At 46.1% G+C, this 23,018-nt stretch overlaps 1 protein-coding gene across 3 annotated transcripts in view; it reads right to left on the reverse strand.

Annotated features, from left to right (window-relative positions):
- DGKI (diacylglycerol kinase iota) overlaps positions 1-22,761 on the reverse strand; it is a 300,508-nt gene extending 277,747 nt beyond the window's left edge. For 2 of the 3 annotated variants that reach the window (XM_073567545.1, XM_073567544.1), the window contains exon 1: positions 22,469-22,761. In XM_073567545.1, coding sequence (XP_073423646.1) covers positions 22,469-22,641 — 173 coding nt within the window. In that variant the 5' untranslated portion in view covers positions 22,642-22,761. The remainder of the gene's footprint in view (positions 1-22,468) is intronic. The other variant, XM_073567546.1, reaches the window with a different exon arrangement.
- Between the last annotated feature and the right edge of the window lie 257 nt (positions 22,762-23,018).

A 23,018-nucleotide genomic window follows, 5' to 3' on the forward strand; every position in this document is an offset into this window, starting at 1 on the left:
AAAAAGGGGCCTTTGTACAAAAGTCCAGAAAGAGGGGCCTATGTACAAGAGTCGAGAAGGAGGGGCCAATATACAATAGACCGGAAGGAGGGGCCAATATACAAAAGACCAGAAAGAGGGGCCACTATACAAGAAACCCGAAGGAGGGGCCAATATACAAGAGACCAGAATGAAGGGAACAATATACAAAAGACCAGAAGGAGGGGACAATATACAAGAGACCAGAAGGAGGGGCCTATGTAAAACAGACCAAAAAGAGGGGCCTTTGTACAAAAGTCCAGAAAGAGGGGCCTATGTACAAGAGTCGAGAAGGAGGGTCTAATATACAAAAGACCAGAAAGAGAGGCCATTGTACAAGAGTGCAGAAGGAGGGGCCAATATAGAACAGACCAGGAGGAGGGTCCAATATACAAGATACCAGAAGGAAGGTTGAATATTCTATAGACCAGATGGAGGGGCCTACTGTATATACCAGAGTCTACAAGGAAGGGCCTATATATCAGAGTCTATAACGAGGTGACCTATATACAAGGGTCCAAAGGGAGGGGCCTATATACTAGAGTCCAAAAATAGCCTATATTTCTGTGTGTACTGGTTTCCTCATTAGCCTTCATGCCTGCGATACAACAGTAACGAACTATCAGGTTTGGAACCTCTGTAAAAGTAAAAATAAAAAAATTGCCTTTTACTGCCAGCAAGCTAGTTGGGAGTTACACCCAGTGATTTCGGAGGCACCGATTAGTGCGCCCTTTCCTTATAAATGCACAGTGGGTTGCAAATCATGAAGGGTCCTATTAAAATTATCCCAGTATTTTCTGGTTCTGAAGATCCAAAGTGGACATCCCCTTTAAGCCCGTCTGTATCCGACTTCCCGTAATACATGGAGTCTGTTGAAACTGGAAACCCCGACCCTTTTATCTTAATTGGTATTTTGCGAGTCCGATCGTATTAGTGTCGTCTTTCCCATTACAAGAAAACATTAGGAAACTCTCCAGAGAGCAGAAAAATGTAAATTATTCTCAGGGGAAATGACGGAGAAAGCCGAGTGTTTAGACAAATTCTAGAAAATTAGTGCGTTCTCCAGGGGGGGTTGGGGAATTACAGGTACAGGTAATTAGAGGATTCCCTGAGGTAGGAGAGTTTACTGTCTGCTGCGGAGGACGTGCGCGGCATCACAACATCCTCCCGGAGATTAAAGGGGAATGGACTAAAAACATGGAAGTTTCTGAAAACTACTGGGACCTTTATATACAACCCACCCGATTACTTACACTACTAGACTAGGTGACTTTTCCATCAAAGTTCTTCTCGAAATCTCAAAACTCTTCAAACACTTGGAATTTCTGCTCCGAAAACTAATCGAAAAAGACTCACGTGCACATACCCTTAAGTTGCCCCTCTCATTTATGACCTTAGGCGTATAATTGGAGTAGATACAATGAGCGCCACCCCCTTTTTCTGGAGACCCCGGCAGGTCCACAAACCGATTTCACTGGAAACCATGCAATGCTTCATTTCCCCTGTGGAGGCGCTGCAGGGAAATTGAACGCTTCGTTTCGAAAGTGATCTCTGATTGCCCAGGATTTCAGACAGCAGTTTATTTTTTAGAGAGGGTCTTTGTGAGGAAAAAAGGGATTGTCCAGAGTGGGAAAAAAAACACTAAAGGAGATATTAAGGTATTGGTAAGGCCAAGGGGCGATATAATTAGTAGGACCCTGGTCGGTAGTCCGTGGTTCTGCAAACCTTGGTGCCTCTTCACATTAGCAGACTGCAGCAACGTCGTTACGAAGAGAGATGTCACAGCTAGCAAGAGGATTGTAGGGATTGGATCTGGCGGCCACGGACTACCGGCCAGGGTCCTGCCAATATTTTATGGAGGCGAGTGCTATTATAAGGTATTGTACAGAGGAATGGAGGTCTTCCAATACAAAGGGGTACTCTTGTCAAGGAGAAAATCCTAGCAGAGGACCCCCTACTAGGAGATAATTGTAGGGGTTTTGTTTACCCACCCCTTGAAGACCACTTCAGACATGAGATATCACCTATTTTTCAACGCCAACTTGGCCATCAATCTCTGCCGGTACCCTAAGCCCAGTAATGGGCAAGTACCACAAATGGATCAAAATTTTGTCAAATTTTCAAACTGTCGATAAGAATTTTACAAGTTGAAACATTTTTTTGAAATTTAAAAAAAATAAAATAAATAAATAATGGCTCCAGATCATGGGACGATCAGGACCAACAGACGATCACAGATACGCACGTCAATCTACTATTATCCCTCTACTGTAGCTACTTTCTGCTCAATTTTGTAAATTTTCCAAAATTTGTGATTTTTAGAAAAAAAATAAATCCTTTTTTTAATCCATTTCCATGAAGAAAAAAAAAAAAAAGATCTTGGAGTTGTCACCCAGCTTTTCCTGGACTCCTGAAAGGCAGATGCACGAAGCCCGATATCCTACCTATTTTCATTTGCCGGACTATGGGAATCTTATATGACCATCTCCTGGGAGCTGAATACTGGTTTCCACCCAGCTCTGCACAAACCCAAACCTGCAAAAAATGTATCGCGAGGGTCCAGTGGTGGCGGCTCTGAGTGCAGATCGGCGGCGGGGAACGGGGGGGGGGTTAAAGACATGATTCATCTCCGTATTTTCTGGGATCATCAGATGTTTCGATAAGATAACCTGCCCTATATTTAGCTAGCCCGTCTGCTATTTATAGAGACATCTCCTTCTACGGTAGAAAGCGACGTCCCACGTATTCCTCAGCCTCACCATCGCTGCACGCTGAGACCGAGGGAAGAAGCAGGATGATCACGAACCTGGATAAAGCAGCGGGGGGTGGTGGGGCGACGTACGCACGGCTGACCTAGCCTGCTCTGACCACCCCGTGGTCCTTGTGAGACGTGAATTACATGTGCGCCCCGACTTGTAATTGCAGGGTGTGCGTGTCAGAGAGGCAGCCGGTGGCATGTGCAGAAAGAACAGGCAGATTCTCCCTCTTATAATAATAAAGCCCAGAGTTATTTTTACGGATCCGCCGCGCAGCTGCGCCTTTTTGGGAGATGCTAAACCTCAGCGGACTGGATTGAACATAGCAATTACTGTAGATTCTCTCCTCCCGGGAAGACTGTTAAAATTTGTCTCCGGACGCTTCTTTCTTACATAAGGGAAAGCGGTGTTACGGTCAATATGGCCGCCATTGGCTTTGGGCAGAGGTGGCAAACTGCGCCCCCGGAAGTGTCCTACATGGAGAATGCACAGCTCTCTATCCACTTGTATGAGAGTTTGTGAAATATCTGGAGAACCAACGTCGCCGCATGCTGCCAGGAACGGCGAGGTGGCTGAGCATACGGATTTTTTCCATTCATTTGTATTGGACTTACGATAGAGAGAACAAGGCCTCGTTGTGAGCAGGCAATCATGGAAATGCGCAACCCTCTAGTCATTTGTATTGGAGTTCTGGGATCTCTCTTGTGTGCCACCAAGAAGAGTGAGATAGCTGAGCATGCGTATTTGATAGATTCACCAGTATCGGAGTTCCTTGAGAGAGAGGACAGAGCCTTGTTATGAGCCAACAAGAATGGAGAATGCGCAGCTCTCTATGAACTTGTATGGGAGTTCTGAAATCTCCCTTGAGAACCGGCATCTCCGCATGCTGCCAGGAATGGTGAGGTGGTTCCACAAGTGCTTCTCTCTGTTTGGGGGCCAACAAGAATTTAGAATGTGCAGCTCTCTATCTACTCGTACAAAAGATCTGAAGTCTCACTGAGACCTGACATCGACGAATGCTGCCACGAAATGGCGAGGTAACTACACATCACTCTATTCATTTGAATGGGAGTTCCTCAAGAGAGAGAACAGAACCTTGCTGTGAGCCAACAAGAATGGAGAATGTGCAGCTCTCTATCCACTTGTATGCAAGTTCTGAAATCTCTCTGAAGAATCGGCATCTCCGCCAGGAATGGAGAGGTGGCTACACAAGTACTTCTCAGGAGGCCAACAAGAATGGAGAATGCGCAGCTCTCTATCCACTTGTTTGCAAGTTCTGAAATCTCTCTGAAGAATCGGCATCTCCGCCAGGAATGGAGAGGTGGCTACACAAGTACTTCTCAGGAGGCCAACAAGAATGGAGAATGCGCAGCTCTCTATCCACTTGTTTGCAAGTTCTGAAATCTCTCTGACGAATCGACATCTCCGCCAGGAATGGAGAGGTGGCTACACAAGTACTTCTCAGGAGGCCAACAAGAATGGAGAATGCGCAGCTCTCTATCCACTTGTTTGCAAGTTCTGAAATCTCTCTGACGAATCGACATCTCCGCCAGGAATGGAGAGGTGGCTACACAAGTACTTCTCAGGAGGCCAACAAGAATGGAGAATGTGCAGCTCTCTATCCACTTGTTTGCAAGTTCTGAAATCTCTCTGACGAATCGACATCTCCGCCAGGAATGGAGAGGTGGCTACACAAGTCCTTCTCAGGAGGCCAACAAGAATGGAGAATATGCAGCTCTCTATCCACTTGTTTGCAAGTTCTGAAATCTCTCTGAAGAATCGACATCTCCGCCAGGAATGGAGAGGTGGCTACACAAGTACTTCTCAGGAGGCCAACAAGAATGGAGAATGTGCAGCTCTCTATCCACTTGTATGCAAGTTCTGAAATCTCTCTGAAGAAACTGCATCTTCGCCAATAATGGAGAGGTGGCTACACAAGTACTTCTCAGGAGGTCAACAAGAATGGAGAATGTGCAGCTCTCTATCCACTTGTATGCAAGTTCTGAAATCTCTCTGAAGAATCGGCATCTCCGCCAGGAATGGACAGGTGGCTACACAAGTACTTCTCAGGAGGCCAACAAGAATGGAGAATGTGCAGCTCTCTATCCACTTGTATGCAAGTTCTGAAATCTCTCTGACGAATCGACATCTCCGCCAGGAATGGAGAGGTGGCTACACAAGTCCTTCTCAGGAGGCCAACAAGAATGGAGAATATGCAGCTCTCTATCCACTTGTTTGCAAGTTCTGAAATCTCTCTGACGAATCGACATCTCCGCCAGGAATGGAGAGGTGGCTACACAAGTACTTCTCAGGAGGCCAACAAGAATGGAGAATATGCAGCTCTCTATCCACTTGTTTGCAAGTTCTGAAATCTCTCTGACGAATCGACATCTCCGCCAGGAATGGAGAGGTGGCTACACAAGTACTTCTCAGGAGGCCAACAAGAATGGAGAATGTGCAGCTCTCTATCCACTTGTATGCAAGTTCTGAAATCTCTCTGAAGAAACTGCATCTTCGCCAGGAATGGAGAGGTGGCTACACAAGTACTTCTCAGGAGGTCAACAAGAATGGAGAATGTGCAGCTCTCTATCCACTTGTATGCAAGTTCTGAAATCTCTCTGAAGAATCGGCATCTCCGCCAGGAATGGACAGGTGGCTACACAATTACTTCTCAGGAGGCCAACAAGAATGGAGAATGTGCAGCTCTCTATCCACTTGCATGAGATTCCTAAAATCTCACGAGAGTATGTCACCAGAAATGGTAAGGTGGCTACGTATTTCCATCTTTCTATTCACTTGTGTAAGAGTTCCTCTCTCGAAAACGAGGCCGCATTGTGGATCAACACAACTGGAGAATGCACAGCTCTCGATCTACTTGTATGGGAGTTATGAAATCTTTCTCGAGAACTGTCTTCGCAGCATGCTGATAGGAATGGAGAGGTGGTGGTACAAGCACTTCTCTCTATTTACTTGTTTGTGGGCCAATAAGAATGGAGAATGTGCAGCTCTCTGGAGTTTTGAAATCTGTCGTCATCCGGCATTGCCGCATGCTGTCAAGAATGGCGAGGTGGTGGGGCATGCACACATTTCTTTTCACTTGTATGGGAGTTCCTCAAGAAAAAAAAAAGAGGTCCTTGTTTTATGCCAATAAAAATGGAGAATGCACAGCCCTCTACTCACTTGTACGAGAGTACTGAAACCTCTCTCAATAACCAACATTGCCATGTGCTGCCAATGTGCGATTTTCTATTGACTTGTTTGGGAGTACCTCTCTCAAGAACGGGGCATCGTTGTAGGCCAACAAAAATGGAGAATGCGCAGCTCTCTCTCGACTTGCATGGAACTTCCAAACCCTCTCTTGAGACCCGGAATGGACGTTTACCGCTAACAATGGAGAGGTGGCTGTTCAAACGTGCCTCTCTATTCACTCGTTTTGGAGTTCTGGAATCTCCTGAGAGAACGTGCCGCCAGGAATGAGGAGGTGGCTGTCCATGCGTGCCTCTCTATTCACTTATATGGGGGTTCCTCTTTCAACAACGAGAACGTGGAGCACCACAATGGAGAAGAACCAGCTCATGAGTAGATCTCTATTGCGAGTTCAGAGTGAATACAGATCCTCACATGTGCAGTCACCTCTCCAATCTTGGTGGGACGGAAGGGCCCCGTTTTGAGAAAAATTTGGGTCCCAGAAGTGGGAAAAGCATCTATCAGCGATTTATAGCATATCCACACATTGGCCAAGATGGGACAACCTCTTCATAAGATGCCTATTCTAGGGAATATCCCATTAATAATCCTCAGGGACTTAATTATGGGATCCCCATCTTTCCTATAAAAGTAGGGCAATCAACGCTATGCTCCCTTTACTGTATTCCCCCTCCACAGTGCCACCCCAGTCAGCTGGCTTTGCGGGGAATTACAGCAGGACATCATTGACTTTCTAGTGAAGAAATGTCCTCCTGACAGCCCACAGCGCTCAAGAATCTGCGGTAGCAGTGCAAACATCTTCCTAGGAGAAAGGTTCAACTAAGACATTTAGATTTTTGTACAAATACTTTTTCTTGAGCAATACGTTGTATTTCATCAAGTCGGTTCCCCCGCCGAGAAATTCGAAATGTCAAGACGTCGGAGACAGAGACAAAAAACTTGTCAATACAATTATCCGGCTCGTTAGCGCAAGACAATAAGTCTGTAATGGCTTCCATTAGGAACGGCGCCAAATGCTGAACTCAAATCTACAAGGACGCATCGCTCGACGGATCTAAACCGCTACGTACAACATTGGAGAGTGGCCCCTTTAACAGTTAAAGGGGTATTTACACAGAATAAAAAATGCAAACGAGCATAGAGCCCCCCCCCGGGAATGATTGAGGAAACAGAGGAGCAGAATGAGTGACCAAAAAAGATGGAATACGCAATATTCATCCCAATACAGAAACAAGATAGTAACAGGAAGGCTGCACTTTAAGGAGGGCCCCACAGGACCACCCGTCTCTGTAAGCATAGACCCCCAACAGAAAGGCAGCTGAAATGATGGGGGCGCAGTCCATGGGGAAAACATCAACAAACATCATCGCATAGGCGAAACCAAACCACAAATAAAATCACCAAAAGTGCAAAAAATATGTAACAAAACCACAAGAAACAACAAACCAGAAGGTGATAAACCACAGAGTATACAAAGCACTATGCACAACCGGATCCCCAACCCCCCCAACCGGACCCCAACATGTATATACAGTGTCACACTGTCCCCCCACCTGTATATAGTGTCACACTGTACCCCCACCTGTATATAGTGTCACACTGTCCCCCACCTGTATATAGTGTCACACTGTCCCCCACCTGTATATACAGTGTCACACTGTCCCCCCACCTGTATATACAGTGTCACACTGTCCCCCACCTGTATATACAGTGTCACACTGTCCCCCCACCTGTATATAGTGTCACACTGTACCCCCACCTGTATATAGTGTCACACTGTCCCCCACCTGTATATAGTGTCACACTGTCCCCCACCTGTATATACAGTGTCACACTGTCCCCCCACCTGTATATACAGTGTCACACTGTCCCCCACCTGTATATACAGTGTCACACTGTCCCCCCACCTGTATATAGTGTCACACTGTACCCCCACCTGTATATAGTGTCACACTGTACCCCCACCTGTATATAGTGTCACACTGTCCCCCACCTGTATATACAGTGTCACACTGTGCCCCCACCTGTATATACAGTGTCACACTGTCCTCCACCTGTATATACAGTGTCACACTGTCCCCCCACCTGTATATAGTGTCACACTATCCCCCACCTGTATATAGTGTCACACTGTCCCCCACCTGTATATACAGTGTCACACTGTCCCCCCACCTGTATATAGTGTCACACTGTCCCCCACCTGTATATAGTGTCACACTGTCCCCCACCTGTATATACAGTGTCACACTGTCCCACACCTGTATATACAGTGTCACACTGTCCCCCACCTGTATATACAGTGTCACACTGTCCCCCCACCTGTATATACAGTGTCACACTGTCCCCCCCACCTGTATATACAGTCATGGCCAAAAGTATTGACACCCCTGCAATTCTGTCAGATAATACTCAGTTTCTTCCTGAAAATGATTGCAAACACAAATTCTTTGGTATTATTATCTTCATTTAATTTGTCTTAAATGAAAAAACACAAAAGAGAATGAAGCAAAAAGCAAAACATTGATCATTTCACACAAAACTCCAAAAATGGTCCGGACAAAAGTATTGGCACCCTCAGCCTAATACTTGATTGCACAACCTTTAGCCAAAATAACTGCGACCAACCGCTTCCGGTAACCATCAATGAGTTTCTTACAATGCTCTTTTGGAATTTTAGACCATTCTTCTTTGGCAAACTGCTCCAGGTCCCTGATATTAGAAGGGTGCCTTCTCCAAACTGCCATTTTTAGATCTCTCCACAGGTGTTCTATGGGATTCAGGTCTGGACTCATTGCTGGCCACCTTATAAGTCTTCAGTGCTTTCTCTCAAACCATTTTCTAGTGCTTTTTGAAGTGTGTTTTGGGTTATTGTCCTGCTGGAAGACCCATGACCTCTGAGGGAGACCCAGCTTTCTCACACTGGGCTCTAAATTATGCTGCAAAATTTGTTGGTAGTCTTCTGACTTCATAATGCCATGCACACGGTCAAGCAGTCCAGTGCCAGAGGCAGCAAAGCAACCCCAAAACATCAGGGAACCTCCGCCATGTTTGACTGTAGGGACCGTGTACTTTTCTTTGAATGCCTCTTTTTTCTCCTGTAAACTCTATGTTGATGCTTTTGCCCTAAAAGTTCTACTTTTGTCTCATCTGACCAGAGAACATTCTTCCAAAATGTTTTAGGCTTTTTCAGGTAAGTTTTGGCAAACTCCAGCCTGGCTTTTTTATGTCTCGGGGTAAGAAGTGGAGTCTTCCTGGGTCTCCTACCATACAGTCCCTTTTCATTCAGATGCCGACGGATAGTACGGGTTGACACTGTTGTACCCTCGGACTGCAGGGCAGCTTGAACTTGTTTGGATGTTAGTCGAGGTTCTTTATCCAACATCCGCACAATCTTGCGTTGAAATCTCTTGTCAATTTTTCTTTTCCGGCCACATCTAGGGAGGTTAGCCACAGTGCCATGGGCTTTACACTTCTTGATGACACTGCGCACGGTAGACACAGGAACATTCAGGTCTTTGGAGATGGACTTGTAGCCTTGAGATTGCTCATGCTTCCTCACAATTTGGATTCTCAAGTCCTCAGACAGTTCTTTGGTCTTCTTTCTTTTCTCCATGCTCAATGTGGTACACACAAGGACACAGGACAGAGGTTGAGTCAACTTTAATCCATGTCAACTGGCTGCAAGTGTGATTTAGTTATTGCCAACACCTGTTAGGTGCCACAGGTAAGTTACAGGTGCTGTTAGTTACACACATTAGAGAAGCATCACATGATTTTTTGAACAGTGCCAATACTTTTGTCCACCCTCTTTTTATGTTTGGTGTGGAATTATATCCAATTTGGCTTTAGGACAATTCTTTTTGTGTTTTTTCATTTAAGACAAATTAAATGAAGATAATAATAACAAAGAATTTGTGTTTGCAATCATTTTCAGGAAGAAACTGAGTATTATCTGACAGAATTGCAGGGGTGTCAATACTTTTGGCCATGACTGTACAGTGTCACACTGTCGCCCCACCTGTATATACAGTGTCACACTGTCCCCCCACCTGTATATACCGCCTCACAATGTCCCCCCACCTGTATATACCGTGTCACACTGTCCCCCCACCTGTATATACAGTGTCACACTGTACCCCACCTGTATATAGTGTCACACTGTCCCCCCACCTGTATATACCGTGTCACACTGTCCTCCCACCTGTATATATTATCACACTGTCTCCCCACCTGTATATAGTGTCACACTGTCCCACCACCTGTATATACAGTGTCACACTGTCCCCCCACCTGTATATACCGTGTCACACTGTCCTCCCACCTGTATATAGTGTCACACTGTCCCCCACCTGTATATACAGTGTCACACTGCCCCTCCACCTGTATATACAGTGTCACACTGTCCCCCCACCTGTATATACCGTGTCACACTGCCCCCCCACCTGTATATACAGTGTCACACTGCCCCCCACCTGTATATACAGTGTCACATTGTCCCCCCACCTGTATACAGTGTCACACTGTCCCCCCACCTGTATATACAGTGTCACTCTGTCCCCCACCTGTATATACAGTGTCACAATGTCCCCCACCTGTATATAGTGTCACACTGTACCCCCACCTGTATATACCGTATCACACTGTACCCCCACCTGTATATAGTGTCACACTGTCCTCCCACCTGTATATAGTGTCACACTGTCCCCCACCTGCATATACCGTGTCACACTGTCCCCCACCTGTATATACAGTGTCACACTGTCCCCCACCTGCATATACCGTGTCACACTGTCCCCCCACCTGTATATAGTGTCACACTGTCCCCCCACCTGTATATAGTGTCACACTGTCCTCCCACCTGTATATAGTGTCACACTGTCCTCCCACCTGTATATATTATCACACTGTCTCCCCACCTGTATATAGTGTCACACTGTCCCCCACCTGCATATACCGTGTCACACTGTCCCCCCACCTGTATATAGTGTCATACTGTTCCCCCACCTGTATATAGTGTCACACTGTCCTCCCACCTGTATATAGTGTCACACTGTCCCCCCACCTGTATATACAGTGTCACACTGTCCCCCACCTGTATATACAGTGTCACAATGTCCCCCACCTGTATATAGTGTCACACTGTCCCCCACCTGTATATAGTATCACACTGTCCCCCCAACTGTATAAACCGGATCACACTGTCCCCCCACCGGTATATAGTATCACACTGTTCCCCCACCTGTATATAGTGTCACACTGTTCCCCCACCTGTATATAGTGTCACACTGTCCCCCCACCTGTATATAGTGTCACACTGTCCCCCCACCTGTATATAGTGTCACACTGTCCTCCCACCTGTATATAGTGTCACACTGTCCTCCCACCTGTATATACCGTGTCACACTGTCCCCCCACCTGTATATAGTGTCACACTGTCCCCCCACCTGTATATAGTGTCACACTGTCCCCCACCTGCATATACCGTGTCACACTGTCCCCCACCTGTATATATTATCACAGTCTCCCCACCTGTATATAGTGTCACACTGTCCCCCACCTGTATATACAGTGTCACACTGTCCCCCACCTGCATATACCGTGTCACACTGTCCCCCCACCTGTATATAGTGTCACACTGTCCCCCCACCTGTATATAGTGTCACACTGTCCTCCCACCTGTATATAGTGTCACACTGTCCTCCCACCTGTATATATTATCACACTGTCTCCCCACCTGTATATAGTGTCACACTGTCCCCCACCTGCATATACCGTGTCACACTGTCCCCCACCTGTATATAGTGTCACACTGTCTCCCCACCTGTATATAGTGTCACACTGTTCCCCCACCTGTATATAGTGTCACACTGTCCTCCCACCTGTATATAGTGTCACACTGTCCCCCCACCTGTATATACAGTGTCACACTGTCCCCCACCTGTATATACAGTGTCACAATGTCCCCCACCTGTATATAGTGTCACACTGTCCCCCACCTGTATATAGTATCACACTGTCCCCCCAACTGTATAAACCGGATCACACTGTCCCCCCACCGGTATATAGTATCACACTGTTCCCCCACCTGTATATAGTGTCACACTGTACTCCCACCTATATACAGCGTCACACTGTCCCCCCACCTGTATATAGTGTCACACTGTCCCCCACCTGTATATACCGTGTCACACTGTCCCCCACCTGTATATAGTGTCACACTGTCCCCCACCTGTATATAGTGTCACACTGTAACCCCACCTGTATATAGTGTCACACTGTACCCCACCTGTATATACCGTGTCACACTGTCCCCCCACCTGTATATAGTGTCACACTGTAACCCCACCTGTATACAGTGTCACACTGTACCCCACCTGTATATACCGTGTCACACTGTCCCCCACCTGTATATAGTGTCACACTGTATCCCCACCTGTATATAGTGTCACACTATACTCCCACCTATATATAGCGTCACACTGTCCCACCTGTTTATAGTGTCACACTGTCCCCCACCTGCATATACCGTGTCACACTGTCCCCCACCTGTATATATTATCACACTGTCTCCCCACCTGTATATAGTGTCACACTGTCCCCCACCTGCATATACCGTGTCACACTGTCCCCCCACCTGTATATAGTGTCACACTGTCCCCCCACCTGTATATAGTGTCGCACTGTCCTCCCACCTGTATATAGTGTCACACTGTCCTCCCACCTGTATATACCGTGTCACACTGTCCTCCCACCTGTATATATTATCACACTGTCTCCCCACCTGTATATAGTGTCACACTGTCCCCCACCTGCATATAGTGTCACACTGTCCCCCCACCTGTATATAGTGTCACACTGTCCCCCCACCTGTATATACAGTGTCACACTGTTCCCCACCTGTATATACAGTGTCACAATGTCCCCCACATGTATATAGTGTCACACTGTCCCCCACCTGTATATAGTATCACACTGTCCCCCCAACTGTATATACCTGATCACACTGTCCCCCCACCGGTATATAGTATCACACTGTTCCCCCACCTGTATATAGCGTCACACTGTACTCCCACCTATATATAGCGTCACACTGTCCCCCCACCTGTATATAGTGTCACACTGTCCCCCACCTGTATACACCGTGTCACACTGTCCCCCACCTGTATATAGTGTCACACACTGTCCCCCACCTGTATACACCGTGTCACACTGTCCCCCACCTGTATATAGTGTCACACTGTCCCCCACCTGTATATAGTGTCACACTGTAACCCCACCTGTATATAGTGTCACACTGTACCCCACCTGTATATACCGTGTCACACTGTCCCCCCACCTGTATATAGTGTCACACTGTAACCCCACCTGTATATAGTGTCACACTGTACCCCACCTGTATATACCGTGTCACACTGTCCCCCACCTGTATATAGTGTCACACTGTAACCCCACCTGTATATAGTGTCACACTGTCCCCCCACCTGTATATAGTGTCACACTATACTCCCACCTATATACAGCGTCACACTGTCCCCCCACCTGTATATAGTGTCACACTGTCCCCCACCTGTATATACCGTGTCACACTGTCCCCCACCTGTATATAGTGTCACACGGTCCCCCACCTGTATATAGTGTCACACTGTACCCCACCTGTATATACCGTGTCACACTGTCCCCCCACCTGTATATACCGGATCACACTGTCCCCCACCTGTATATAGTGTCACACTGTAACCCCACCTGTATATAGTGTCACACTGTACCCCACCTGTATATACCGTGTCACACTGTCCCCCCACCTGTATATAGTGTCACACTGTACCCCACCTGTATATATCGTGTCACACTGTCCCCCCACCTGTATATACCGGATCACACTGTCCCCCACCTGTATATAGTGTCACACTGTAACCCCACCGGTATATAGTGTCACACTGTCCCCCACCTGTATATACCGTGTCACACTGTCCCCCCACCTGTATATAGTGTCATACTGTCCCCACCTGTATATAGTGTCACACTGTAACCCCACCTGTATATAGTGTCACACTGTACCCCACCTGTATATACCGTGTCACACTGTCCCCCCACCTGTATATACCGGATCACACTGTCCCCCACCTGTATATAGTGTCACACTGTAACCCCACCTGTATATAGTGTCACACTGTCCCCCCACCTGTATATAGTGTCACACTGTACCCCCACCTGTATATAGTGTCACACTGTCACACCTGTATATACAGTGCCACACTGTCTCCCTCATCTGTATACATATAAACTTCCCCTCTCACATGTATATATTTATACAGGCTCCACCAAATATACACAGTCATGACCGAAAATGTTGGAACCCTTGAAATTCTTCCAGAAAATGAAATATTTTCCCCCCAAAATTATTGCAATTACACATATTTTGGAATGAAAGTGTTTATTAACTTTGTGTGTTATGAAACAACACAAAAAACAGAGGAAAGAAAAGGCAAATTGGACAGAATTTCTCGCAAAACCCCAAAAATGGGTGGGACAAAAACTTGTTGGCACCTTTCCAAACTTGTGGGTAAACAATTCTGTTTCAAGCACGTGATGCTTGTTCAAACTCACCTGTGCCAAGTAACAGGTGTGGGAAATATGAAAATCACACCTGAAAACATACAAAAGGGAGAAGGTGACACGGTCTTTGCATTGTGTGACTGAGTGCCACACTAAGAATGGAGAACAGAAAGAGGAGAAGAGAACTGTCTGAGGAAGTGAGAACCAAAATTGTTGAACAATATCAACAATCTCAAGGTTACAAGTCCATCTCCAGAGATCTTGATGTTCCTTTGTCCAAGGTGTGCAACATAATCAAGAAGTTTACAACCCATGGCACTGTATCTAACCTCCCTGGATGTGGACGGCAGAGAAAAATTGATGAAAGGTTGGAACACAGGATAGTCCAGATGGTGGGTAAGCCGCTCCAATCAAGGTCCAAAGAAATTCAAGCTGTCGTGCAGGCTCAGGGTGCATCAGTGTCAGCGAGAACTATCCGTCCACTTGTGAAGGAAATTAAACACTATGGCACAAGATCCCGGAGGACCTCACTGCTCACACAGAGACATGAAAGAGCCAGACTGCAGTCTGCCAAAATGTACGTGAGTAAGCCAAAATCCTACTGGGAAAGCGTCTTGTGGACAGTTGAGACCAAGATAGAGCATTTTGGTAAAGCACGTCATTCTACTGTTTACCGAAAACGGAATGAGGCCTAAAAAGAAAAGAACACAGTACCTACAGTCAAATATGGTGGAGGTTCAAAGATGTTTTGGGTTTATTTTGCTGCCTCTGGCACTGAGTAACTTGACTGTGTGCAAGGCATCGTGAAATCAAAAGGAATTTTGGGTGGCAATGTTCTCCCCAGTGTAAGAAAGCTGGATGTTCGTACTTGGTCATGGGTCTTCCAGTGGGACAATGACACCAAACCTACTTCAAGAAGCCCCCAGAAATGGATGGCAACAAAACGCAAGAGAGTTCTGAAATGACAGCAATAAGTCTGGATCTAAATTCCATTGATCACGAGAATGCACTTTAAAATACGAGAGACTTGGAGCAGTTTGTAAAAGAAGAGTGGCCAAAAGTCCAGCTGAGGGGAGCAAGAAGTGATAATTATAGGAAGTGATTGGTTGCAGTTATTTATTCCATAGGGTGTGCAACCAAGTACTGAGGTGAGGGTGCCAACAATGTTGTCCGGCCCATTTTTAGCGTTTAGAGTGAAATTTTGTCCAATTTTAATTTTTCTCTTTTTTTTTTTTTTTTGTGTTGTTCCAATACACACAAAGGAAATAAACATGTACAACAAAATATGGGGAATATAACCTGTATATATAAACCCGTCCTCTCCCCTGTATATATATATATATATATATACCCCGTCCTCTCACCTGTATATATAAACCCGTCCTCTCCCCTGTATATATATATATATATACCCCGTCCTCTCACCTGTATATATAAACCCGTCCTCTCCCCTGTATATATATATATATATATATATACCCCGTCCTCTCACCTGTATATATAAACCCGTCCTCTCCCCTGTATATATATATATATATACCCCGTCCTCTCACCTGTATATATAAACCCGTCCTCTCCCCTGTATATATATATACCCCCATCCTCTCCCCTGTATATATATATACCCCGTCCTCTCCCCTGTATATATATACCCCCGTCCTCTCCCCTGTATATATATACCCCGTCCTCTCCCCTGTATATATATATACCCGTCCTCTCCCCTGTATATATATATATATATACCCCCATCCTCTCCCCTGTATATATATATACCCCGTCCTCTCCCCTGTATATATATACCCCCGTCCTCTCCCCTGTATATATATACCCCGTCCTCTCCCCTGTATATATATATACCCCGTCCTCTCCCCTGTATATATATATACCACGTCCTCTCACCTGTATATATAAACCCGTCCTCTCCCCTGTATATATATATACCCCCATCCTCTCCCCTGTATATATATATACCCCGTCCTCTCCCCTGTATATATATACCCCCGTCCTCTCCCCTGTATATATATACCCCGTCCTCTCCCCTGTATATATATATACCCGTCCTCTCCCCTGTATATATATACCCCGTCCTCTCCCCTGTATATATATATATACCCCGTCCTCTCCCCTGTATATATATATACCCCCATCCTCTCCCCTGTATATATATATACCCCCGTCCTCTCCCCTGTATATATATACCCCGTCCTCTCCCCTGTATATATATATACCCGTCCTCTCCCCTGTATATATATATACCCCGTCCTCTCCCCTGTATATATATATATACCCCGTCCTCTCCCCTGTATATATATATACCCCCATCCTCTCCCCTGTATATATATATACCCCCGTCCTCTCCCCTGTATATATATATATATATACCCCCGTCCTCTCCCCTGTATATATATACCCCGTCCTCTCCCCTGTATATATATATACCCGTCCTCTCCCCTGTATATATATATACCCCGTCCTCTCCCCTGTATATATATATATACCCCGTCCTCTCCCCTGTATATATATATACCCCCATCCTCTCCCCTGTATATATATATACCCCCGTCCTCTCCCCTGTATATATATATATATATACCCCCGTCCTCTCCCCTGTATATATATATACCCCGTCCTCTCCCCTGTATATATATATACCCCGTCCTCTCCCCTGTATATATATACCCCGTCCTCTCCCCTGTATATATATATACCCGTCCTCTCCCCTGTATATATATATACCCCGTCCTCTCCCTTGTATATATATATATATATATACCCCCGTCCTCTCCCCTGTATATATATATACCCCGTCCTCTCCCCTGTATATATATATACCCCCGTCCTCTCCCCTGTATATATATACCCCGTCCTCTCCCCTGTATATATATATACCCGTCCTCTCCCCTGTATATATATATACCCCGTCCTCTCCCCTGTATATATATACCCCGTCCTCTCCCCTGTATATATATACCCCCGTCCTCTCCCCTGTATATATATATACCCCGTCCTCTCCCCTGTATATATATATACCCCCGTCCTCTCCCCTGTATATATATACCCCGTCCTCTCCCCTGTATATATATATACCCGTCCTCTCCCCTGTATATATATATACCCCGTCCTCTCCCCTGTATATATATATACCCCGTCCTCTCCCCTGTATATATATATACCCCGTCCTCTCCCCTGTATATATATATATACACCCCGTCCTCTCCCCTGTATATATATATACCCCCATCCTCTCCCCTGTATATATATATACCCCGTCCTCTCCCCTGTATATATATATACCCCGTCCTCTCCCCTGTATATATATATACCCCCGTCCTCTCCCCTGTATATATATATACCCCGTCCTCTCCCCTGTATATATATATACCCCGTCCTCTCCCCTGTATATATATACCCCGTCCTCTCCCCTGTATATATATATACCCGTCCTCTCCCCTGTATATATATATACCCCGTCCTCTCCCCTGTATATATATATATATATACCCCCGTCCTCTCCCCTGTATATATATATACCCCGTCCTCTCCCCTGTATATATATATACCCCCGTCCTCTCCCCTGTATATATATACCCCGTCCTCTCCCCTGTATATATATATACCCGTCCTCTCCCCTGTATATATATATACCCCGTCCTCTCCCCTGTATATATATACCCCGTCCTCTCCCCTGTATATATATACCCCCGTCCTCTCCCCTGTATATATATATACCCCGTCCTCTCCCCTGTATATATATATACCCCCGTCCTCTCCCCTGTATATATATACCCCGTCCTCTCCCCTGTATATATATATACCCGTCCTCTCCCCTGTATATATACCCCCATCCTCTCCCCTGTATATATATATACCCCGTCCTCTCCCCTGTATATATATATTTATACCCCCGTCCTCTCCCCTGTATATATATACCCCGTCCTCTCCCCTGTATATATATATACCCCGTCCTCTCCCCTGTATATATATATACCCCATCCTCTCCCCTGTATATATATACCCCGTCCTCTCCCCTGTATATATATATATACCCCGTCCTCTCCCCTGTATATATATACCCCGTCCTCTCCCCTGTATATATAATATACCCCGTCCTCTCCCTGTATATATACCCCCGTCCTCTCCCCTGTATATATATATACCCCGTCCTCTCCCCTGTATATATATATACCCGTCCTCTCCCTGTATATATATACCCCGTCCTCTCCCCTGTATATATATATACCCCGTCCTCTCCCCTGTATATATATATACCCCCGTCCTCTCCCCTGTATATATATATACCCCGTCCTCTCCCCTGTATATATATATACCCCGTCCTCTCCCCTGTATATATATATACCCCCGTCCTCTCCCCTGTATATATATATACCCCGTCCTCTCCCCTGTATATATATACCCCGTCCTCTCCCCTGTATATATATATACCCCGTCCTCTCCTGTATATATATACCCCGTCCTCTCCCCTGTATATATATATACCCCCGTCCTCTCCCCTGTATATATATATATACCCCGTCCTCTCCCCTGTATATATATATACCCCTGTCCTCTCCCCTGTATATATATATACCCCCGTCCTCTCCCCTGTATATATATATACCCGTCCTCTATATATATACCCCGTCCTCTCCCCTGTATATATATATACCCCGTCCTCTCCCCTTATATTATATACCCCGTCCTCTCCCCTGTATATATATATATATACCCCCGTCCTCTCCCCTGTATATATATATACCCCGTCCTCTCCCCTGTATATATATACCCCGTCCTCTCACCTGTATATATATATACCCCGTCCTCTCCCCTGTATATATATATATACCCCATCCTCTCCCCTGTATATATATATACCCCCGTCCTCTCCCCTGTATATATATATACCCCGTCCTCTCCCCTGTATATATATATACCCCGTCCTCTCCCCTGTATATATATATACCCCGTCCTCTCCCCTGTATATATATATATATATATATACCCCGTCCTCTCCCCTGTATATATATATACCCCGTCCTCTCCCCTGTATATATATATACCCCGTCCTCTCCCCTGTATATATATATATATATATACCCCGTCCTCTCCCCTGTATATATATATACCCCGTCCTCTCCCCTGTATATATATATACCCCGTCCTCTCACCTGTATATATATATACCCGTCCTCTCCCCTGTATATATATATACCCCGTCCTCTCCCCTGTATATATATATATATACCCCGTCCTCTCCCCTGTATATATATACCCCGTCCTCTCCCCTGTATATATATATACCCCGTCCTCTCCCCTGTATATATATATATATATACCCCCGTCCTCTCCCCTGTATATATATATACCCCGTCCTCTCCCCTGTATATATATACCCCGTCCTCTCCCCTGTATATATATATACCCCGTCCTCTCCCCTGTATATATATACCCCGTCCTCTCCCCTGTATATATATATACCCCGTCCTCTCCCCTGTATATATATACCCCGTCCTCTCCCCTGTATATATATATACCCCGTCCTCTCCCCTGTATATATATATACCCCGTCCTCTCCCCTGTATATATATATACCCCGTCCTCTCCCCTGTATATATATACCCCGTCCTCTCCCCTGTATATATATATACCCCGTCCTCTCCCCTGTATATATATACCCCATCCTCTCCCCTGTATATATATATACCCCGTCCTCTCCCCTGTATATATATACCCCGTCCTCTCCCCTGTATATATATACCCCGTCCTCTCCCCTGTATATATATACCCCGTCCTCTCCCCTGTATATATATACCCCATCCTCTCCCCTGTATATATATACCCCATCCTCTCCCCTGTATATATATATACCCCGTCCTCTCCCCTGTATATATATATACCCCGTCCTCTCCCCTGTATATATATACCCCGTCCTCTCCCCTGTATATATATATACCCCGTCCTCTCCCCTGTATATATATACCCCGTCCTCTCCCCTGTATATATATACCCCGTCCTCTCCCCTGTATATATATATATACCCCGTCCTCTCACCTGTATATATATATACCCGTCCTCTCCCCTGTATATATATATACCCCGCCCTCTCCCCTGTATATATATATACCCGTCCTCTCCCCTGTATATATATATACCCTGTCCTCTCACCTGTATATATATATATACCCGTCCTCTCCCCTGTATATATATATACCCCGTCCTCTCCCCTGTATATATATACCCCGTCCTCTCCCCTGTATATATATATATATATATATATATACCCCGTCCTCTCCCCTGTATATATATATACCCCCGTCCTCTCCCCTGTATATATATATATACCCCGTCCTCTCCCCTGTATATATATACCCCGTCCTCTCCCCTGTATATATATATACCCCGTCCTCTCCCCTGTATATATATATATATATATACCCCCGTCCTCTCCCCTGTATATATATATACCCCGTCCTCTCCCCTGTATATATATATATATATATACCCCGTCCTCTCCCCTGTATATATATACCCCGTCCTCTCCCCTGTATATATATACCCCCGTCCTCTCCCCTGTATATATATATACCCTGTCCTCTCCCCTGTATATATATATACCCCGTCCTCTCCCCTGTATATATATATATATATATACCCCGTCCTCTCCCCTGTATATATATATATATACCCCGTCCTCTCCCCTGTATATATATACACCCCGTCCTCTCCCCTGTATATATATATACCCCGTCCTCTCCCCTGTATATATATATACCCCGTCCTCTCCCCTGTATATATATATACCCCGTCCTCTCCCCTGTATATATATATACCCCGTCCTCTCCCCTGTATATATATATACCCCGTCCTCTCCCCTGTATATATATATATATACCCCGTCCTCTCCCCTGTATATATATATATATACCCCGTCCTCTCCCCTGTATATATATACACCCCGTCCTCTCCCCTGTATATATATATACCCCGTCCTCTCCCCTGTATATATATATACCCCGTCCTCTCCCCTGTATATATATACCCCGTCCTCTCCCCTGTATATATATATACCCCGTCCTCTCCCCTGTATATATATACCCCGTCCTCTCCCCTGTATATATATACCCGTCCTCTCCCCTGTATATATATACCCCGTCCTCTCCCCTGTATATATATATACCCCGTCCTCTCCCCTGTATATATATACCACGTCCTCTCCCCTGTATATATATACCCCGTCCTCTCCCCTGTATATATATACCCCGTCCTCTCCCCTGTATATATATACCCCGTCCTCTCCCCTGTATATATATATACCCCGTCCTCTCCCCTGTATATATATACCACGTCCTCTCCCCTGTATATATATACCCCGTCCTCTCCCCTGTATATATATACCCCGTCCTCTCCCCTGTATATATATACCCGTCCTCTCCCCTGTATATATATACCCCGTCCTCTCCCCTGTATATATATATACTCCGTCCTCTCCCCTGTATATATATATACCCCGTCCTCTCCCCTGTATATATATATACCCCGTCCTCTCCCCTGTATATATATATACTCCGTCCTCTCCCCTGTATATATATATACCCCCGTCCTCTCCCCTGTATATATATATATATATACCCCCGTCCTCTCCCCTGTATATATATATACCCCCATCCTCTCCCCTGTATATATATATACCCCGTCCTCTCCCCTGTATATATATACCCCGTCCTCTCCCCTGTATATATATATACCCCGTCCTGTCCCCTGTATATATATATACCCCGTCCTCTCCCCTGTATATATATATACTCCGTCCTCTCCCCTGTATATATATATACCCCCGTCCTCTCCCCTGTATATATATATACCCCGTCCTCTCCCCTGTATATATATATACCCCGTCCTCTCCCCTGTATATATATATACCCCCATCCTCTCACCTGTAGGACACCTGTTTCCGGAAGGTCAGGTGCCGGAGCTTCTCCTCCACCGACTCCTCCCTGTCCCTGTGTCCGCTCCCCGGCTCCGGCCCCGCGGGCTCCCCCGCCGCCTCCTGCCCTCCCTCCGCTCCCCGGCAGCCGCTGTCTCTGGTTCCGTCGGGCAGCGGGTTCATGTCTGTGGCGGCCCCGGGGCTGAGCGGGGGGTCCCGGGCGCAGTCTCCGCTCCGCTCCCAGGCGCTGCAAATGGAGGAGGCGCCGCTGCAGCATCCATGGGGGGAAGAGAGCCGGGCATTGTGGGAAACTCCTCCCTGACCAATCACCGCGCACTACTCCGCCCCGCCCCGTGATCTCCCCAGACCCGCCCACTAGACACTGCTCATCACACACTACATCCCCATCATCCGTCATCACACACTACATCCCCATCATCCGTCATTACACACTACATCCCCATCATCCCTCATTACACACTACATCCCCATCATCCGTCATTACACACTACATCCCCATCATCCCTCATTACACACTACATCCCCATCATCCCTCATCA

The sequence above is a fragment of the Dendrobates tinctorius genome, unplaced genomic scaffold (genome assembly GCF_039654945.1).
Source record: "Dendrobates tinctorius isolate UK_male_01 unplaced genomic scaffold, ASM3965494v1 ptg000020l, whole genome shotgun sequence".
Taxonomy (NCBI): Eukaryota; Metazoa; Chordata; class Amphibia; order Anura; family Dendrobatidae; genus Dendrobates; species Dendrobates tinctorius.